The sequence below is a fragment of the Rhinatrema bivittatum genome, chromosome 3 (assembly GCF_901001135.1).
Source record: "Rhinatrema bivittatum chromosome 3, aRhiBiv1.1, whole genome shotgun sequence".
NCBI lineage: Eukaryota > Metazoa > Chordata > Amphibia > Gymnophiona > Rhinatrematidae > Rhinatrema > Rhinatrema bivittatum.
Window position 1 is genome coordinate 253,430,783 of NC_042617.1, and position 22,882 is coordinate 253,453,664.

A 22,882-nucleotide genomic window follows, 5' to 3' on the forward strand; every position below is an offset into this window, starting at 1 on the left:
TTGAGCCAGGAATTGAAATTATCTATATGGCTTAGCTTCTCATTTCTCTTTCCATGATCCGGTAATACTTCTGAAAAGGCAATAGTCTTTTCTAGATTTTGGAAATCTTTCTGTACTTCATGGATACCATTTCTATTGAGGTCATTGATCCCCAGATGGATGATAACACTGATATCAAAGTTCCTACTTTCTTCTTGTTATGATTTGTGGGTATGTGGGCCCTGGGCTGAGATGAGAGATGGTACCGCCCACAGGGAGGAGCCCTGTGAGCCTCACCATCGGGAGGCGAGGTCTCGGCTGCTGGTTGTGATTGATAGCAGGAACTGGAGAGAGAGAGAGAGATACTGCCCGCAGAGCGGGGAGTGTAGTAGAAAGTCACAAGACATCGGGGTGCCACAGAGTCTGTAAAATGGGGTATACCCAAAAGGGGATTCCTCTGTAGAGAAGGTCCGGCAATGGTCCGCGGAGTGGGGTACACCGGAGAGGGTTCCTCTGTAGAGCTAATATGGTAGTGGCCCACAGGGCAGGGTACACCAATGAGAGCTCTTGTAGAGATGAAATGGTAGTGATCTGCAGAGCAGGGTACTCACAGTAGAGATGCGAAGGTTCCAGGGGTAGCCCCAGGGAACGGGGCATGAACTGGTCTTCAGCACAAGGCCCTCCGAGGAGCGGCTAGCCAGAGACGAGAAAAGGGCCCCTCAGGAGCGGGTACCCAGGAATGTCTCACGCCGAAGGTAGGAGCTGGAACGGAAGTCCGAAGTGAGCAAAGGATTCAGCAATGAGGGAATTTGTTGCCAAGTCATAGGCAGGCAGGACCAGCCGGCTTAAGACTCCGTGGAGAATGACGTCATCCAGGGGGGATACCCTGGATGACATCATGACATGGGGGTTCATGACGTCATTCATGACGTCATTCATGACATGGGGGTTCATGGGGGTTCATGGGGGTTCATGACGTCATTCATGACCTTGGGGGTTCCTGTCATGTCATGACGGGAACCCCCAAGGTTCCCGTCATGACATGCTTAAGACTGCCCTGGGAGCGCATGCACGCGCTTAAGGAACTCTGAGGGCAAGATGGCAGTCAGCAGTGTCCACGCCGTCCAGGGAGGCCCGGGAACATGAGCGTGTAGGTCGGCGTAAGCTGGCGGAGGCCGCAAGGCTACCCATAGGAGACAGTGCTGTGAAGAAAGAGGTGAGCAACAGTGGTCGCAACACTTCTTCAATGTCTTGGACTATCTGGTTTGAATTTCTATTAGCTGAGGATCCTGGAAGGTATTTAACTGTTGTGTCACCATCAAAATGTGCTCCCAAATTGGTTCCTCTGATGACTGAGTCTCCCAGCAGAAGCAGCTTCCTCTTTTGAAATTTGATTCTGGTGAAGGGCTTCTGGGTGCATTGGTTGACTTCACTTTTGGAAATCACTTCAAAATCTATTGCTGAGGTTTCTTCATTCTAAAATGCAGAAAAAGCATTTTGTAGGGGTAACAGTGGGAAGAATGGGTGTCTCTTCATCACAGGCCTTATTCTGTCAGAACCCACTGTTATCCAATTGTTCCTGGGTTTTAGGATCCTGGATGTCTGACATCTGCGTGGGAGTGACGGTTGATGCTCAGGATGCTGTAAAGTTGGGAAGGTGGGTGTCTTTTTGTCACATGTCATGTTCTACCAGAGCCCACTGTAAACCATTTTTTCCTGGGTTTCTGAAACCTATGTAGGGGATGGGTGAGAGATACTGGATGGTTCAAGGTTAATTGAGACCTGGACAATTCCTCCCTTTGTTGAATCAGCTCCATTTTAATTGCAGACAGCTGAAGGCAAAAGGGACAACCTTTGATTCTCCAAATGATAGGCCTTGGGACATAAGCACTACAATTGTTGCATTGAATGAAAGACATTTTGTTAAATTATCACTCATACCCTTTTCAAATAGTGTTCTCTGGTTTGCAGAAGAGGTACTGCTAATACCATCCCCCAGTTGCATATTGAAGGCCATGCTGTTTCTTCGTGTGATGCCATATCGCAAAATTACTTAAATAGCCCAGTTGCTTCCCTCCACTGATCTCCTTTGTGCAATAGTTACAACAAGAATAGTGTGAGTCCTCCCTCATTTGAAAATGGCTCCAAATCAGAGATCTCTTTTGTGATCCCTTGGCCCTGTTTGCAGCCTTGGGGTTGACTAATGCAGGCACTTAGTGGCAGTAAAAACTGATAGACCTTGAAAAACTGTAGAAGAGGATTCATTCATCCTCTTTTCCTGCACTGTAAGTGTGACCTGCTCTCCCTCATCAACATCAGCTCCTGCCTCTCTCTCCTGCATCACTAAAGGATAATACACTACTAACTAATTCTTCTATCACCGCTTCTCCCATCTCTGCTTCAGGATATCCTTTGAAGGGAGATTCTTCTACCTCTGATTCAGAAGAGGAAGATGACAAAACTATTTTTGCAGCCTATGCTGCACTAAGTACTGTTATTACTTTAGATTTTACCTCTGACTTTTCTACTTCTAAAGGCACTGGTGGTTGTACTCTGTGATTACTACAAGTGACTGCCTTTACCCACAATAGGGTTTGGCTGAGACACAGCTGGAGCTGGCATATCTTTCCCAAATTTCAATTTCTTATGGCTTGACATGCCTGACTCTCCTGATGATATTTTGACTTTGAAAAATCCTTCTTTATTTTAGGTGGGGGACTTATTGGGTTTTTTTTGTAAAAAAAAATTCACTACCAACTGTGGGCCTGCCACAGCCTCTAGTACCTTTGTCTGACATATGGGAATTTTATCAGGTGCAGTGCAAACTTATTGGGATTTAAATGATGGACAAAAGATGTATTTATCTTTATTTTCAATATAGTGGATGTGTGTGTAGCAAACTAAAGTGATCACTGTGTGTAAAGTTGAAAAACACATAAAGAGAATGCACTACAATAATATTTTAGAATTTTGCTCTACATACTAGTACACTGATGTACACACACACGTAAAGCACAGAATGATAAATAATGTTTAATATGTGCATGGCATGGCTGTGCACTAGTACCTCAGTAAAAATATCCACAAAGTGGCTGGCTATACCTGTGACTGGCTCTGCCTGTTTTCTTTGTAGAGTCACTGACTCTAGTACACAGAAAGTCTCACTTTGTCTTGGGCATTATGGCATGGTTAACTAGTCTAGCACTAGTGCTAGCTGGTGCTTCTGCTAGTTCACTGCAACAAGTTTCAATTTTAATCACTGTAGCCACAGCCTTTCCTCAGAAGAGGAGAGGGGGCTTGAAAATACAAGCCTTCCTCTTGGTCAGTGGAAGTGACCGTGAGATGTTAAATTACCGTAAATAAAAATTAAAAACCTGGAGGATTTGAATTTAATGTTTCTGATGCTGAACAAAAGTGCATTTTTGATTCAGAACACTGTGGCTTATGGAATAATACAGAGCTCACCCAACAGCAAAAACATTGTCTTTTTGAAAGAAAGATTCAAATGCAGTTTGAAACAGGCTGCATATTCTATAAGAAGAATACACATAATAGTGATTCACTGATTTAGAAAAATGTTTCACTTTGATATCTTCCTTTACTTTGTCAGTCTGGTTTCCTTGATAACAGATCCTGGTTATTCTCCAACCTCACACATGAGTCATAGACATTAGGGCAGGTTGCTATGGAAACTACCACATGACCAGCCTGAGACTCAGACAGGCAAGCTATATTCTTATAGGGGCAGATTTTAAGAGCCCTGCTCGCGTAAATCTGCCCGGATTTACGCGAGCAGGGCCTTGTGCGCCGGCGCGCCTATTTTCCATAGGCCTGCTGGTGCGCGCAGAGCCCCGGGACTCGCGTAAGTCCCGGGGTTTTTCAAGGGGGGCGTGTCGGGGGCGGGGCCGATCGGCACAGCGTTTTGGGGGCGGGACGCAGCATTTCGGGGGCGGGCCCGGGGGCATGGTTTCGGCCCGGGGCAGTCCAGGGGCGTGGCCGCGTCCTCCGGAACCGCCCCCAGGTCGCGTCTCGGCGCGCTAGTGGCCTGCTGGCACGCGGGGATTTACTTCTCCATCCGGGAGGCGTAAATCCCCGGACAAAGTTAGGGGGGGTTTAGATAGGGCCGGGGGGGTGGGTTAGATAGAGGAAGGGAGGGGAAGGTGAGGGGAGGGCGAAAGCGAGTTCCCTCCGAGGCCGCTCCGATTTCGGAGCGGCCTTGGAGGGGACAGAGGCAGGCTGCGCGGCTCGGCGCGCGTCGGCTGCACAAAATCGGCAGCCTTGCGCGCGCCGATCCTGGATTTTAGCAGATACGCGCGGCTACGCGCGTATCTACTAAAATCCAGCATACTTTTGTTTGCGACTGGTGCGCCAACAAAAGTACGCGAACGCGCATTTTTTGTAAATCTACCCCATAATGTAGCCAATGATTTTCTATGGGAAACAAAAATGAATGAAACAAATGATATACTTTTCATTTGTGGGAAGCACCCATTTGTTTTCAGGGGCTTACAAATGAAACAAAATGGGCATTTTAGTCTTGGACTTAAAATTTGTTTTAAATAAATTATATCACTACCGTTTTTAATGTCATCAAGTGTTGAATTATTTTGTTATTAGGTTTAATTTTATGTTTTGTATTTATTTTCAAGTTTGTGCTTGATGTATCAAATTGAAATGCAAATAAAAAAGGAAATAAGAACATACAGAGTAACATAATTGCGGTAATATTTTTTTAATGCTAGATAGAGGCAGTCATGCTTTGCACATCCAATGGAAATCAACGTTTTTTTCCCAGTAGAAACACAAATTATTTTTGCTTGCAATGCACACAAAATGAGAAAAAGTTGTTTCATGGGTTAGATGGAGATTTCTCATTGTCCAGCTGGTTTGCAGGAACTTTCCAAAACAGTTTGTTTATTGAGCCATGCCTGTTCCAGTATTTCAAAATGGCACAGAAATGTCTGTAAGATGAACAAAAAATGTTTAGGTGAAACATGCTTCTCTACTTATGAGGGTAATTTCCATACCGTCTGCCTAGATCAGGGGTGAGCAACTCTGGTCCTTAAGAGCCATGAACAAGCCTCTTTTTCAGGATATCCGCAATGAATATGCATGAGATAAATCTGCATGCATGGACTCCTTTGTATGCAAATTTATCTCATGCATATCCATTGTGAATATCCTGAAAACGAGATCTGTTTATGGCTGTCGAGGACCAGAGTTGGCCACATCTGGCCTATATACAAATCTGCAGTTACTTGGTACCCCTGGAACTTGTACCTAATATTTGAAAGAAAAATATGCAAGATAGTTTTAAATGTATGATTTTATGTTTATTGTCTTTCTTTGTAAGTTTTTCACTTGATTGTGTTTATCAGTATGTAATCTGCACTGAAAAATTATTTTGCAAAACTGCAACATGTAAGAATGCACAAAAAATCTTAATTAAAGAACCTTCCCTTTAAAAATTATCATGGGTACAAAAATATCCAAGGACTTTGCACCTGCTTTTTGTGTGGGTGTGTGCACACTTCTTAGTTGCATTGTGATATCATTCCTATCCTTACATCAGTGTATCCCAAGCTTTTCGAGCTGAGGGCATACCCACATTAATGAAAAGGTCATGTGGCACACCAGCCTTTATGGAACTGGCGGTGCAAACATAGAAAGAAAGGGCATATGTGGCCAAAAGAAAAGCTAGGGAAGCACTGAAAGCCCTACCAGTGTTTCTTTCAAATATTTGAAATCAAAAGGAGAAGGGGCGGAGACACACATGAACCATCAGAAGGGCAAGCTCCATCTATATTACACAAGTGTAGGAGAAGGGAGACGGTAGTGTGGTTTGGGAAGTAAGGTTGTTCAGTTACTTTGGCTACTGTGTGGCTGCCAGAGCTCCTCCACTGCTGCTGCTTCCAGCAGTCAGAATGAATCGCATCTAATGCTCAGTGCACATTCTCCCTGTCTCACTCAGCCTGGGGATAAGACAGAGACTGGAAGGACTCAAAGACAGGATTCTGCATGCTCTGTGTGTGCTATACATAGCAGGACCTGGTCAACCACACATAGCAGCTCTTTATGCTGCTCATTAATTACCTTCTTCCATGGCTCTTACTGTAGCTGAGAAGAAGAAGCATGCACGATTATACGTGGTCTTGTAAGGGAGCTCCAACATGTTTAAGAGCCACTACTGGTGTCTCTTGTTGCTGTGAGGTGCTTAGAGCAGAGCTCAGGTGCTGAAACTGGATCTGAGCACAGGCAGTGGTGTGAATTTTTCTGTGCACACCTGATCAGGTCTGAAGGCACACTGCTTGGGATATATTGCCCTACATCAATGTCCCCAGTTCTGCAAGCTGGGGAATTATTTTCCAGAGAATATGGTTAATGCAGTAAAAATAATGCTTTATTTAAATCCCACTTAAGCTCTAAGCTGACTTAATGTAGGAATGAACATGAGAGAATTATTATGTTTTACACATTTCATAATTTATTGCAATAATGATAATTTACACTATGCTGGAAAAATATTTTTTTAAGGGGAAACTTAAAGCCATGAGCACAGTATTAGTGAGGAAACGTTAAAATTTGTTTTCTACCCTGAGATTGTTGGACTACAACTATGTAGACCAAAACCTATGTGGATCAGTACGTTTAGATAAATAGATAACATTTCTTCCTAGGATTCCATTTGTTTATAACCTAAATAATTGGTAATAAATGCAATTCCAATTTACCTCTGTCTGTCCTGCAGTGTCAAAGAATGGGCAAGATGCTGCATTGTCAGTGGATCCCGTCTTGCACTGTGTCTTTCCAATCTCTACATCCAGTATGTATTTTACTCCAGCAACAATCTGTGGAAAAGTAAAGCACGTTTGATAAGAATAAATATAATAGTGGAACATTTCTGGCAATCATAATCACATATTGGGGATAATTTTGAAATTGCAAGCTTGTTTTCAAAATAAAAGATGCCCGGGATCTTTTCCTTTGAAAATGCGGGCTAGCAGGAGAATGCGGGTACTTTTCTACCTGCACACTTCTTGTTTTGCTTTTAAGCAGGTGCAGTGAAATTCCCATGCATGTTTTGCCTTTTCTGGCCTAATCCCACCCATTTTTTTTAAGTGGGTAAATGTATGCATGCTGCTACAGAATGTGCATGCTTTTACTTGCACTAAGGGGGAGGGAAAGATTTTCAAATGCTGTCTTTATGTGGGTAAAAGACATTTACCCATGTAAATAGCTTGAAAATTACACTCATTATCATGCATTCGCTGTAAAGTGGACTGAATTTCAAGTTTAATAATTAATGATCTGGTATTTGGGCTCCAGAGTCCTCGTAATTTAAGATTCATTTTCATTATTTTTTTATTTTTTAATGTATGCATTTACAGATATATGTACTTCATATATCAACAAAGGTATGAGAGATCTTAACAGTAATATAATACAGGGGTACATTTTTCACCAAATTTTTATAGTACATAGATCTCTTATAATTTCTCACGGTAAATAAATAAGACAATAAGTAAGATAATAAGACAATAATGGAGCTCATTCAAATAGAAATAAGCCATTACAGGATGCAATTACCCTTAATCATTTTTAACACAGGTTCAACCCTTCCCATCTAAGAATCCCCTTAATTGCACAGGTTCATAGAAAATATTTATTATTTTTAATTACTGACATTCAATCTCAATTGAGATATCACACCGGTTTACATTCAGGTACTGTAGGTATTTCTCTATCCCCAGAGGGCTTACAATCTAAGGGGGTAATTTTCAAAAGGAGTTACATGTGTAAATGTACCTACTATTGTAACAATTTTCAAAAGCCATTTACTCAAGTAAAGTGCACTTATGTGAGTAAATCCTATAGACAAGTCAATGGCATATATTGTAGCAATTTTCAAAAACCCACTTACTCAAGTAAAGTGAATTTACTCCAGTAAACCTGGTTTTTACTTGAGTAAATGCTTTTTAAAATCAGGCCCTAAGTTTTGTACCTGAAGCAATGGAGGGTAAAGTGACTTGCCCAAGGTCACAAGGAGCGACAGCAGGACTTGAACCCTGGTTCATAGTCCACTGCTCTAACCACTAGGCTATTCCTCCTCCCTGAAACTTTAAACGGCATTTACAAGGAAACTTAAGCACCATACTTGCACCTCGATTTAGTACTTCGGGCCTCATAATCAAAAACTTTTTTCTGCGCTCCTGTGTGGAGCGTACAGTATCAGGATATATCCACACACATTGCCCATAAAAATGAGCGGATCTGTTTCTAAAGAAAAAACTTCATTCTTAGGTTTCTATCCTGTTCAAAAGGAAAGTAATCAACAATGTGCCCCTAGACTTAATCTCAGTCTAGATGGACAATTCGATCATTTCAGAGGCGTTCAAAGATTTCATTTCTTGCACTTCCTCCAACCCTGTAGATGGTATTTCTTTCTTTCAAACATAATAAGCTTTAGAGGTAACTGGATTCATTTCTTTAGGAATCTTTAGACATTGTGAGAAATATTCCTTTAGTAATTCCATCGGAGCTAATCTTTTCACATCTGGGAAATTCACTATACGCAGATTTAAATATCCTAAGGAATCTTCTATACTTTCAAATTTTCTCTCCACTTTTATCTCAGATCTTATTATTGTTCCTTGAACATTTTCCATTGAGGCAACTTTTTCCTCCAATTTTTCCATTTTTTCTTGATGTAAAGTCATTGCTCTTTCAACATTTAGACCCCTTTTATTTAAATCAAGAAAAGCCTGTGTCAAAGTTGTAATTGCAGATTCAAGTGAAGTCATAGCTTTCCATAAAGAGTCTAAAGTTATTACAGGGGTTTTTTGCAAAGAAAATACATTCTTAGACTGAAGAGTTACCAGTTCTTGGCATGCCGTGTCCTCGATGTTCCTTTCCGGTATAGCCTTGGGGGGCTTAGGTGTGGATGTAGCCACTCTCTCCAGGGCTTCTCCAAACCCTCCTGGCGCCGACTCTCCGCCACCTCTGTCCTGCATGGGAGGGGGCTGCTCTTTCTCCTCTCCTCAAAGCCTCACGGTGTTTCCTCTGCTTCTACTCCCGCTTGACCTCGCGTCGGCATCTTGGGCACCCCGGGGCTGAGCGAGATCTCCTCGGTCATGGGAATCGGCCCGAGCTCCTGGGCTCCTCCCTCTGCGGCCCTCGCTCCCGGCATCCTGGGGGTAGACCCAAAGAAGCTCTCGATCCTCGCTTGCTGAAACCCTTCATCCTTGATGGTAGAAATATCTTTCAAACGAGCTTTTCGCTTCGTATGTGGCATTTCAGAAGTCTTTTTCTGAAAGAGGTGATTGTTATTTAGCAATTTCCAGGCAAGCACTGAGAGAGCTCCTCCAGCTGCTTCTCATGTAGTGGCCATCTTGGTCCCCGCCTCAAGATTCATTTTCATTGCTACATGTTGGACCCTGGATCATGAGATGGCCCTCAGATCACAAATTGCCCTTTTTTGGCTATATTTAAAGCTTAAGAGCCAAGTCAATGCTGTGACAGGAGCCGTAGACTAAGGGGGTCATTTTCTATAGCTTTCGCATGCGAAAAGTGACTTTTCACATGCAAAAAGTCCCTTTTCGCGTGTGATAGCTGGATTGGGGCAGAGTCGGGGCAGAGTGGGCTCCAGAAGGGGAGGAGTCCGGGCGGCACCGGGGCGGATGCGGCGAAGACATCACTGACGGGGAAAAGGTAAGGCCCCTTATTGCCGCCAGTAACGCGCCCAGTAGCACCACCTTTCACGGTGGCGCTATTGGTTTGCGAAAGCCAGCAGCAATCGCACCGCAGTGGTGCGATCGCTGCCGGCTTTCGCAGGCCCGCCACCCCGCTTCGCCTCCCCGCTCCCCGGTACCGCACGATTCACTAAGGCCTGCGATTTTAGAAAATCCAAGCCTAAAACTCCTTGTGGAACTTGGTATACATGTATGTAACATAGTAATACAGAGGTCGATATTCAAAAGGCATTTAGCTGGGTAACTGAAAAGTTAAGCATGTAAATGACTACCCGGCTCTATAGAGAGTCGTATGTGGCTAAATTCTAGCCATATTACAAGTTATGAAGCTAGAATTTAGCCGTATAAGTTGGAGGCATTCCAGGGGCGGGTGGGAGGAGTTTCTTATGTGGCTAACTCTGGTTGGGCCATAAGGCTGTCCTAAAGTTAGTTGGTTAGACATAAATGGCTAACTTTAATATAGCCTGCTAGTTAGTTAAGTTTATCCAGCTAACTAGCTGAGCCACACAGCGGCTGAAAATTGACCTCTGAGTATGCAGGAAAAGACCATCCAGTCCATCCAGTCTGCCTATTATGCTGCCCATGCTGCTAAGAACATAAAAACATATGAAATGCCAAGCTGGGTCAGACCAAGGTCCATCAAGTCCAACATCTTGTCTCTGACAGTGGCCAGTCTAGGTCATAAGTGTCCGTCAGATCCCCAATAGTTGATCTGCTTCTTGTATCACATACCCAGGAACAAGTGCTGGCTTTCCCAAGTCTATTTAGCTAATAACTATTCATGGACTCTTCCTTCAGGAACTTGTCCAATCCTCTTTTGAACTCCATTTTCTTAGTTGCTTTGACCACGTCCTCTGGCAACAGTTTCCATAGCTTGATTGTATGCCAAGTGAAATTTGTTTTAAATCTGCCAGTTACTAGTTTCATGTGCCCCTAGTTTTAGTGTTTGAAAGGGTAAATAATTGTTCCCTATTTACCCATTCCACCGCAGTCATGATTTTATAAATTTCAATCATATCCCCTCTCAGTCTTTACTTTTTCAAGCTAAAGACCCCTAATCTGTTTAGCCTTTCTCCATAAGGAATTTTTCCATCCCCTTTATTATTTTTGTTACCCTTCTCTGTACCTTTTTTATGCCCGCTATGCCTTTTTAAAGATGGGGGCAACCAGAACTGCACACAGTTCTCAAGGTGCAGTCACACAATGAATCTATACAAGGGCATTATGACATTCTCACAGAGTGGCAGTAACTATATCCTTATAGGAAGGAATGGGGGTAACCTGCATGAAGCAGCAGCTACTACCATGAGACACTTGCTGGGTAGACTGGATGGACCATTTGGTCTTCATCTGCCATCATTAATATGTTACTATTCCTTTCCAAATAATTCCTAACATTCTATTTGTCTTTTTGACAACTGAGCTAAATATTTCAAGGAATAGGCCACAAGGACTCCAAAGTTCATTTCATTGGGTGGTGACCCCTAACATGGAACCCAGCATCGTGTACTTGTAGTTAGCATTATTTTTCCTTACATGCTTTAGTTTGCCCTTGTCAACATTAAATTTCACCTGCCACTTAGAAGCCCAGTCTCCTAGTCTCACAAAATCCTTTTGCAGTTCTACACAATCCGCTGCCGTTTTCACAGCTCAAATCAATTTTGTGTATTTGCATATATGGTCACCTTACTCATCGTTCTCTTCTCAAGATCATTTATGAATATGCTAATTAGTATAAGCCCCAGTACAGACCCCTGGAACACTCCACTAACGACCTTTCTCTATTCAGGAAAACTGACTATTCAGTCCTACTATTTCCTTTCTTTTATCCAGTTACCAATCCTCAATAGGACACTACCTCTGATCCCATGATCTCCCAATTTCTTGAGGAGTCTCTCATGAGGGACTTTGTCAAATACCTTCTGAAAATCCAAATACACTGTAATAACCGGCTCTAGGGGTGTGCATTCGTTTCTAACATATTGGTAATCCGCAACGTATAGGGCCATATCCGTTGTATTCGTGGGGAAGCGAAACGTATTGCGATTCCCCACGAATACAACGAATCTTCGATGAATTATTCGGCCATCTAAAGGAGCAAATTTAAACAACCCCACCACCCTCATGACCCCCCCAAGACTTACCAAAACTCCCTGGTGGTCCGGGAGCCATCTCGGGTCCTTGGCTGCCGGTATTCAAAATGGCGCTGATACCTTTGCCCTTACTATGTCACAGGAGCTACCGGTGCCATTGGTCAGCCCCTGTGACATAGTGAGGGCAAAGGCTATCGGTGCCATTTTGAATACTGTCATTCTGAGAAGCAGACTTTGCCTTAAATACCAGGAAAGAGGGAGGAGCCTCAGAAGGGAGCCACGACATTTCCTGTCGTTGCCCCTTTAAATCTATTCTTCAGCTGCGCGCACGGCTTTATGCAGCCAGGAAGAGGGAGGAGTCAGCTCAGCCCCGCTGGGCTCCGCCGCCGGCCTGGGCAGTGGCCAAGGCCGCGTGAAGAACGCTGGAGGAGGCTCCCTGCTCCTACAGGAGCCTCCGGGCCCACCTGACATCGCGGGTGAGTACCTGGTCCCGGCCGTGGACCGCCGCGGCCGGCGGCCATAACAGTACCCCCTCCTTTAGGCCTCCCTCTAGAAGGCTTGGGCTTATCTGGATGTTCATTGTGAACGTTCTGGAGAAATGTTTTATCCAGGATGTTTTTTGCCGGCTCCCAGGAATTCTCTTCTGGTCCGAATCCTTCCCAAGACAGCAAGTACTCCCATGTGCGACCTCGTTTATGGACATCAAGTACCTCATGCACCTGATAAATTGTCTCTTCTTCTGCCCTAGGTGGTAAGGCTTCAGGAATCTTGCGAGTAGGCCAAGTGAGGACCAACGCCTTCAACAGAGATGTGTGAAAGGAATTGTGGATCCGTAATGTTGCTGGCAGACGAAGTTGATAGGTCACGGGTCCTAGTTGTTGAAGCACCGGAAAGGGCCCGATATAACGAGGAGCTAATCACATAGACGGAACTCTCAGGTGGACATGTCAGGTGCTCAGCCATACTTTTTCACCTGGGTGGAACTGAGGGCCTGGTTGACGGTGTCGATCGGCAAAGTTTTTGGCGGAGAGCGCTGCTTTATGCAGCATCTGCTGAGTATGAACCCAAAGTCTTTTTAATTGTGCAGCAGTGAGCTGGGCTGCTGGGGATGGAACTGGTAACAGTAAAGGCAAGGGTGGTCTGGGTTGACGGACAAATATGATCTGAAAAGGCGAAGTCCCTGTAGCAGTACAGGTGTGAGAATTATGAGAAAATTCAGCCCAAGAAAGAAGTCGCCCAGTCATCTTGGCGAGAATTAACATATATTCGTAGAAATTGTTTTAACGTACGATTCATACGTTCAGCCTGTCTATTGGCTTGTGGGTGAAATGCAGTAGTAAAGTCCAAAGAAATGTGAAATTTTTTACAGAGATTGCGCCAGTAATGTGCTGTAAACTGAGGACCGCGGTCAGAAACAATGTGCTGCGGCAGGCCATGAAGTCTGAAGATATGGCGCATAAATAGTTGAGCCAACTGAGGAGCAGACGGGAGGGAGGGTAGTGGGATAAAGTGGGCCATTTTTGAAAACTGGTCCACTACCACCCATATAACAGTATTGCCCTCTGAGGGTGGAAGTTCCACAATGAAATCTGTGGAGATGTGTGTCCACGGTTTGGAGGGTGCTGGTAATGGTTGTAACAGTCTTTGTATTCTCTCTGTAAGAATCTTATGTTGAGCACAGGTTGGACAGGAAGCCACATAAGCTTTGATGTCCTTACACATTCCAGTATATCAAAAAAGAATCACATACAGCAACGTGAATATAGCAGGACGGGTTCACCCTCATAAATGAGTGACTGTACATATACACCCAAAAGGTGTTTCAAATTTCTTATGCACTTGTTTTGTATGTGCAAGCACTCTTATTATAATCATAGGGTGTCCCAATTTTTCTTTTTTTTATAATTTTTTTTTGTGTGAAAGTCCTTTTTGTTCTAAATCACGTTAATATATGCCGTTCTTATGAACACAAAGGAAAAATATCGAAATTGAAAAAGGAACTTGTCCCTTTTTTTTGGTTCTAATATCACTAAACCACGGAAAGTGCCACTTATCTTTTCCAGGAAATGATTTGGAGCTAATGGCTCGTCAGCCTTCCTCGACCAAGCGCCCAACACTGCTGGTGTTCGAGAAACTCTTCTTCAGGGGCCTTAAAATGAATTTGAAGTGGAAGAACCAACTCCTGTGTTGTATGGCATAGAATAGGCCCTACACATTCCAGGCCACCAATAGTATTGTTGTAGAAGTGTCTGAGTCCGGGCTTGTCCCGGGTATCCTGCTAGTTGTGAATCGTGTCCCCAGGCGAATACTTTATTCCGCAATCTCTTGGGAATGGGAACCACTGTTTTACCAGGTGGAACTGTGAAGGTAGCAGCTAGGGTGATGCAGGCCAGATCTATAATATGCTGAATAGGTTCCTCTGTGTCTTGGGTGGAAAATGATTGGGACAAGGCGTCAGCTTTAACATTTTTGTTAGCTGGCGATACCGCAGTTTGAAGTGGAAACGTGTAAAAAAGAGGGCCCAACGAGCTTGGCGCAGGTTCAACCGTTGAGCCTGTTGAAGGTATACCAAATTCTTATGATCCGTATATACCATTATATATATCTACCCTGTTCATTGTAAAACAAGACTTTGTCTCTGTTATTTTTTGCTGGTTGTAATGTAAACCGAAGTGGTAATTAACTGTTGATTGAACTCCGGTATATAAAAGTTATAAGTAAATAAATAAATAAATATGGTGTTGCACTTCTTCCAGCCATTGCCGCCACTCTTCAAAAGCCAGTTTTATGGTAAGCAATTCTTTGTCCCCGATGGAATAATTACGCTCTGCTGAAGAAAATTTCTTAGAAAAGTAGGAGCAAGGATGGGAGGTCCCCGAGATGTCATTCTGGCTTAAAACAGCTCCTACTCCTTCAGCAGAAGCGTCCACCTCCACAATAAATGGCCGTTTAGGGTCGGGATGTCGAAGACAGGGTTGTTGTAGAAAAGAGTTTTTAAGTGCTTGAAAGGCCTGTTCAGCCTCAATAGGCAATTCCTTGATGTTTGACCCTTTACGGGTAAGCGCGTTAAGGGGTGCGGCCAGTTTGGAAAATTTCTTGATAAAACCACGATAGTAGTTTGCGAATCCAAGGAAACGCTGAAGTGCCCGTAATCCTTTAGGCTGGGGCCACTCTTGGATACATCTTAATTTGGAAGGATCCATCTGGAAGCCATGTTTGGAAATGATATACCCCAGGAAGGGTAAGGATTCCTGTTCAAAGATGTATTTTTCGATCTCGGCGTATAAACGATTTTCTCTTAAGCTTTGTAACACTTGAACAACATGTTGCCGATCTGTCCGTAGATTAGAGGAGAAAATCATAATGCCATCGAGGTAGACTACTATGCATACATAAAGTAGATCTCAGAAAATTTCATTAATGAGATGCTGAAACACTGCAGGGGCATTAATCAATCCAAAGGGCATCACAAGATATTCATAATGACCATCTCTGGTATTAAAAGCGGTCTTCCATTCATCACCCTCCCGAATTCTGATTAGGTTATACGCTCCTCGCAGATCCAGTTTAGAGAACACTCTGGCTCCCTGTAGACGGTCAAAAAGCTCTGCTATCAGCGATAGAGGGTAACGATCCTTAACGGTAATTGCATTGAGTCCACGGTAATCAATACAGGGGCGTAACGTACTGTCTTTTTTCCCAACAAAGAAAAACCCGGCCCCTGCTGGAGATTTGGACCGTCGAGTGAATCCCTTCTGTAGATTTTCTTGAACATATTCAGTCATAGCACGAGTCTCCAATGCGGATAGCGGATAAACCCTACCACGCGGTGAGGAAGTTCCAGGAACCAAGTTAATGGTACAATCAAACTCCCGGTGTGGAGGCAACGTATCTGCAACCTTCTTAGAGAAAACATCGATGAATTGTTCATACTGGGAAGGAAGGCCCTCCAGACGAGTGGTGCAAATACTGGTACTAGAGGCATTGGATTCTTTAATGCAAGTTCCACGACAGGCTGGCCCCCACTGAACCAGTCTTAGTGATGTCCAGTCAAACTGTGGATTGTGCCGTTGTAACCAAGGAATCCCAAGAACGACTGGGTGAATGGCTTTCTGAATGATATAAAAGGTGATGCTTTTGGTATGATCTGGTTCAATATGGCAATCCAAGGGAATTGTGTGATTAGTTATTTTTCCTGGCAGAGGATCTCCGTGGATGGAAGAGATGATTAACAGCTTGGGGCATAGACTGGTAGGAATATGTAGTTGTTCCACCAGATCTTGCAGGATGAAACTTCCTCCAGCCCTGGAATCTACTAATGCCAAAGTAGAAAATTGGTGATCTCCTAGAAGCAGCCTGTTTAAGTACAATGCAGGCTTGAGAGGGAGAGGGAGAGGGAGAGGGAGTGCCTTGCCATAGTGTCCCCCTCGAACATTGCCCAAATCTCATCTTTGGGTGAGTTTCCTCACTCCGTAGGTCATCAAATCTTCACAAGAGACTACTGTTCTGTTCGTACGTCTCACGTTGAATGTGAAAGTGGCCCCTAATCCCCTACACTAATACTTAAACCTCACCTCAAGTTACTAGGTGGGCCTCCCATAGGGATACAAATACTTGTCTAGGGAGGGGGACACTATGGTAAGTCTATCTCTCTCTCTCTCGCTCTCTCTCTCTCTCTCATTGTACTAAAGCAGGCTTGTCAGGAGACATCATGAACCGCAATAAACCTATTGCACATTTACTCCACCCCCCCTGAATACAAAATTTGCATTTGTTAACCGCTGTTAGCGCGGTTTGAGGAATTATCACATGCGGTAACTCCTTGGAAAATGTGGCAGGAAATACAAATTTGTCAAGCAAAGTCTAAACTTATCTGGACAAACCACTTTGTAAATTTAGCCCAAAGTGTTTAAAAATAAATAAGAAGATAAAATATCTATATACTGTATAATAGTAATAATTGTAAACTGTAAATACAAACTACAGCATTTTTTTTGAGGGTGTAAATAGAAATGTAGAAAAAGGAGAGGCAGTTAAAATAGTATAGCTTGATTTCCAGAAGATATTTGACAAAGTCCCCCCTGAAAAATTCTACAGGGAATTAAAAAGTCATGGGATAGGAGGCAAGATCTTTTTGTAGATTGGCAACTGGTTAAAAGATAGGAAATGAAGAGTAGAACTAAATGGTCAGTTTTCCCACTGGAGAAAGACAGATAGTGTAGTGCCCCAGGGATTTGCACAGGGACCAGAGCTGTTAACATAATCATAAATGATCTGGTAAAAGGAGCAATGAGTGAAGAGCTCAGATTTTCAAATGACACAAAATTATTCAAAGTGTTAAAGCACAAACAGACTGTGAGGAACTGCTGAAAGTTCTTGAAAGACTGGAGAACTGGGCACCTAATTGGCAGATGAAATTTAATGTGGAAAAAGAAGCCTAGCTAATAGCTATACAATGCTGTGTATTGTAAGAGTCAACACGCAGGAAAAAGATTTTGGAGTCACTGTGGAAAATATGTTGAAATCCGTAGCTCAATGTGTGGCAGTGGTCAAAAAACAAATAGCATGTTAGGAATCATTTGCAAAGGAATGGAGAATACAACTGAGAATATCATATTGCGTCTGTATCAATCCATATAGCGACTGCACTTTGGGGCGGATTTTCAGCGCCCTGCTCGCCTAAATCCGCCCAAAACCGGGCGGATTTAGGCGAGCAGGGCCCTGCGCGCCGGTAAGCCTATTTTACATAGGCCTACCGGCGCGCGCAGACCCCGGGACTCGCGTACGTCCCGGGGTTTTCGGAGGGGGGGCGTGTCGGGGGGCGTGTCGGGGAGCGGGCCCGGTCGACGCGGCGTTTCGGGGGCGTGTCGGCCGCGTTTTGGGGGCGGGTACGGGGCGTGGCTATGGCCCGGGGGCGTGGCCGCGCCCTCCGTACCCGCCCCAGGTCGCGGCCCGGCGCGCAGCAGGCCCGCTGGCGCGCGGGGATTTACGTCTCCCTCCGGGAGGCGTAAATCCCCCGACAACGGTAAGGGGGGTGTGTAGACAGGGCCGGGTGGGTGGGTTAGGTAGGGGAAGGGAGGGTAAGGTGAGGGGAGGGCAAAGGAAAGTTCCCTCCGAGGCCGCTCCGATTTCGGAGCGGCCTTGGAGGGAACGGGGGGAGGCAGCGCGGCTCGGCGCGCGCAGGCTATACAAATCGATAGCCTTGCGCGCGCCGATCCAGGATTTTAGTGGATACGCGCGGCTCCGCGCGTATCTACTAAAATCCAGCGTACTTTTGCTTGAGTCTGATGCGCAAGCAAAAGTAGGCTGTTCGCGCGCCTCTTAAAATCTACCCCTTTGAGTATTGTGTGTAGTTCTGGTCATCTCATCTAAAAAAAAAAGATATAGTGGAACTAGCAAAGGTACAGAGTGGGCAACAAAAATGTTAAAGTGGATAGAAGGGCTCACTTATGAAGAAAGGCTCTTCAGCTTGGAGACGAGGCAACTGACAAAGTATATAATAAAGGTTTATAAAATCATGAGTGCAGAGTAAATGGTAAATATGGAACAATTATTTATCCTTTCAAATAGGGCTAAGACTAGGGGACACACCATGAAATTCACAACAGACTAAAAATAAACTGGAGAAAGTATTTTTTCATTCAATGCACAATCAAGCTAAGGACATTTTTGTTGAAGGATGTGGCCAAGTCATCCAGCATAGTGGGGCTTGAATGGGGTTTGGACAAGTTCCTGGAGGAATAGCCACAGTAATAGCCAGGTAAACTTGGGAAATATCCATTGCTTATCCCTGGGAGTGAGCAGCAAAGAATGGATCTACTCTTTGAGATATGTTAGGTACATCCTAGTGACCTAGATTGGCTGCCAGTAAAGAAAGGATGCTGAACTTGATGGAACTTTGGTCTGACCCTGCATGGCACATTCTATGCTCTTATGAGAATAACAAGGACAACTTCAGGATTCTGATGATGTTCAGTATTGTCTCTGGTCAGACTACTATTCTTTCCTGGTAGTAGCCTACCATGTATTTTCTTGCATCCATCTTACTTACTTACAGGTACAAAAACTTACAGGTACTTACAGGTACTTACTTACTTACAGGTACAAAAACTTAGATTGTAAGCCCTCTGGGGATAGAGAAATACCTACAGTACCTGAATGTAAACCGGTGTGATATCTCAATTGAGATGAATGTCGGTATATAAAAATAATAAATAAATAAATAAATACTTAAGCATATGCAACACTATATTTTATCCTGTTACCAGATTCTATCAAGTTCAATGTTATTTACTTACTTATTTACTTATTAACCTGCTTTTTAGTTATTAACTGTTTAACCATATTATATACTTTCCTGTTTTCTCAAATTAATTATGTTCAATGTAAACCGCTAAATGTTCAATGTAAACCGCTAAATGAAGCGATAGTTATGGTTCCTTAGCGATAGTTATGGTTCCTTGTAAACCGGGGTGATATGTATACTATTCAGGAACCCCGGTATATAAACTCTTTAAATAAATAAATAAATAAATAAATAAATAAATGCCTAGGAATTTTTTCCTACTCATTCTGTGGGAAGTGGAAAAGTACATTTTTGGGGTTTAGCTTTTATGCATGCAATGATGAAAGATCTGCACATGCAAGGATTTTGTAGTGCACATGGAGTGCTGTGGAATAGAACTCTCTGAAGAATAAAGAAAATAAGGGCCGGATTTTAAATGCCCTGAGCGCGTAAATCCGGCCGGATTTATGCGCGCAGGGCCCTTGCGCACCGGCGTACCTATTTTGCATAGGCCGCTGGCACGCGCAGAGCCCCGGGACGTGCGTAAGTCCCGGGGCTTCATAAAAGGGACGTGTCGGGGGCGTGTCGGGGGCGTTCTGTGAATGACACGGCGTTTCGGGGGCGTGACGCGGCGTTTCGGGGGTGGGCTCGGGGCCTGGCGCCGGCCAGGGGGCGCGGTCGAGGCCTCCGGAGCAGCCCCCGGGTCGGGTGATGGCGGTCCAGCAGCCCGCTGGCGCGCGCAGATTTACATCTGCTTTCAGCAGGCGTAAATCTGCTAACAAAGGTAAGGGGGGGGTTTAGATAGGGCCGGGGGGGTGGGTTAGGTAGGGGAAGGGAGGGGAAGGTGGGGGGAGCGGCCTCGGAGGGGAAGGTGGGGGGAGCGGCCTCGGAGGGAACAGGCAGCATGCGCTGGGCTCGGCGCGCGCAGGTTGCACAAATGTGCACCCCCTTGCACGCGCCGACCCCGGATTTTATAAGATACACGCGGCTACGCGTGTATCTTATAAAATCCAGCGTACTTTTGTTCGCGCCTGGTACGCGAACAAAAGTACGCGCTCGTGCAAAATTATAAAATCTACCCCTAAGTGTAATAGTACAGAACTGATTAGAAAGAGAAGAACTGATTAAAGGAAGTTATTGTTTAGAAATTAATATCTGAATTTTTGAAAAAAACATAATTCCATTACAATGTTACTGTACCTGTGATTCTGCTGATAGAACTTTTATGACTCTGAAGAGATATTCATTCCCCGACTTTTCATTGTATGTGTTCACTGCAAAACTGGCAGCTTTCTGTACATCAGGATTGTTGGGATCAATTGTTTCGGGTGCCCCATCTGCAGAAGAAGAGAGGACAGAGAAAGAGAGAATGACACTGAGACACAGCCAGAAGTTTGCCATGATTTCAGTAGAACGCTGTGCTAAAGTGTAGCAGCACTGATAGAAAAGGAAAGGTGACAGAACAGGAGTTTGTTTGTGGCTTAAATACTATATGGAGATATTTACTAGCCAAAGCAAACACCCTGAAATCTGATTAGAAATATGAGCATTGCTTATTCTTGAAAGGGGCCTTATGTTTGTAGAAAGTATTGCAATAATTACTTTAAAAGATAAAAGTCAGCTATGATAAGTCCATGAATAAGTATGCTCTCATGCAGGACACATTGCTTCATGCTTTTGATAATGAAAAGCTCTCGCTCTAATATTGCATTTTGTTGACATTTTATAATATTAATCTGAAATAATTGCTGCAATGAGCAAATATTCTCATTTGGAGTATTTAATAAAAGTGATAACGAGGAATTTATGATAATCATATGTTTCTAATATAATTGCCTTAACATGTTTGATATAATTAACTCTACATACAATCTGGTATTGAAGTATTTGAGCTTGTAAATTAGAAGAAATCAAATTAATTCAGTGATACGATTAATTGAATACTACCCAGTTGCAAATGCAGCAGCACATAGGGAGTGTTGTTTTTAGAGGGACTTCTGCAGGTAAAGTTGTGGTCCTTTAGAAAATTGCATGACTAATAGACATATATTAATATGTGAATAAACACTGTATGCACATACATTTATGTGCATAGGGCAGAGACAGTTCAGGGGGTGGAGTCTGGATAGGTATGGGACTTACATTCGGGCTGATACAGTAAAGTCCGCGGGAGAGCGGATGAACGCCCGCTCTCCCTGTGCACGCACCGGCCCTTTGCCGGTGCGCGCGATTCTCTATTTAAATTAGGTGACGCGGTAGATCTGGGTAAAAGGAGGCACTAGGGACACTAGTGCATCCCTAGCGCCTCCTTTTTGACAGGAGCGGCGGCTGTCAGCGGGTTTGACAGCCAACGCTCAATTTTGCCGGCGTCGGTTCTCAAGCCCGCTGACAGCCACGGGCTCGGAAACCAGACGTCGGCAAAATTGAGCGTCCAGTTTTCGGCCCGACAGCCGCGGGCCAAATTCACATTTTTTTTTTTTTACTTTTTTTACTCTTCGGGACCTCCGACTTAATATTGCTATGATATTAAGTTGGAGGGTGCACAGAAAAGCAGTTTTTACTGCTTTTCTGTGCACTTTCCTGGCGCCGGAAGAAATTAGCACCGACCTTTGGATCGGTGTTAATTTCTGAAAGTAAAATGTGCGGCTTGGCTGCACATTTTACTTTCTGTATCCCATGCGCTTACCTAATAGGGCCATCAACATGCATTTGCATGTTGAGTGCGCTTATTAGGTGCCTCGGGTTGGACGCGCGTTTTTCTCCCCTTACTGAATAAGGGGTAAGGGAAAACGCGCGTCCAAGAGCAGGCTAACAGTGCACTCCATTGGAGCGCACTGTACTGTATCGGCCTGAATGTGATTTTAGAAAGTGCACATGTAAATTCTCAGCAAAAATATGCACACCTAATAGAGATGTGGATACCTAAAATTTTTGGTTTGGTTTATTTTATCATTTTGGGGGAGAAGAGGTTGGGGTTTATTTTGGTTCTTTTAATGTTTTTCAGTTTTGTTTATTTTAAAAAGAAAGATTAAACAAGAAAAACACCCACCAAAACAAAAAGTACTCCAAACTGATACTGCCTCCCTCCCAATTCAGGCTTTTAGTGGCCCTGACTGAGCCTTCACAGGCCAAAATACTGAATGCTCCTAGTGCCAAGGCCTAGGCTCTGGCTGGGACTAGGGCTTTTCCTTCTGTAAAGCAGCTGGGTCTGGGGAGCACCCACTCCAGCTCTCACTTTGACCCTTCCTGCTGTAAACAGGCAGGACTGAGTTCCTGTATTTCCTGCCCGGTTCTTGGTGCTTTATAAATAGTGTGTCTGCTTGGAGGACAACACCAAAGTGATGACATTTTGATGCCTTTCTCTGGTGCGGCCGATGCCATTTTGATGTATGGCTGCAGAAATGATGGACATATAATAAAATGCCGCTAGTCGCACTGGTGGGAAGCATGGAAGTGACATCATTTCAGCACTATCCTCCAGGCAGACACCATTTGTAAGGTCTGGGACCTAGGCAGGAATGACTGGCTCTCAATCCTGCACATTTACAGTTCTGGTTTCCGCTATTTTCACCATAATGGCGGTGACATTTCTGTTAAATTGTTGCATTCGGAACAGCTGTTTATTTTTACCTGGCATACGGAGAGTTCTGGTGGTTTAAATGATCAAATTGAATGGTCAGCATTTTGGTAATGTTAATTGTGATTGACACTTCATTATTGACAGCTTCTTTGAGAGTGTTTATAGGAATAATATGTCATGGTACGTTGAACCATTG

General features: G+C 44.0%; 1 protein-coding gene across 1 annotated transcript; it reads right to left on the reverse strand.

Annotated features, from left to right (window-relative positions):
• Positions 1-4,692: 4,692 nt before the first annotated feature.
• LOC115088738 (cystatin-like) lies at positions 4,693-20,557 on the reverse strand. The gene is made up of 3 exons (XM_029596976.1): positions 20,307-20,557; positions 6,711-6,827; positions 4,693-4,940 (listed from the first exon to the last, which is right to left on the reverse strand). The coding sequence occupies exons 1-3, from the start codon at positions 20,505-20,507 to the stop codon at positions 4,851-4,853; spliced, it is 408 nt and encodes a 135-aa protein (XP_029452836.1). The 5' UTR covers positions 20,508-20,557; the 3' UTR covers positions 4,693-4,850.
• Between the last annotated feature and the right edge of the window lie 2,325 nt (positions 20,558-22,882).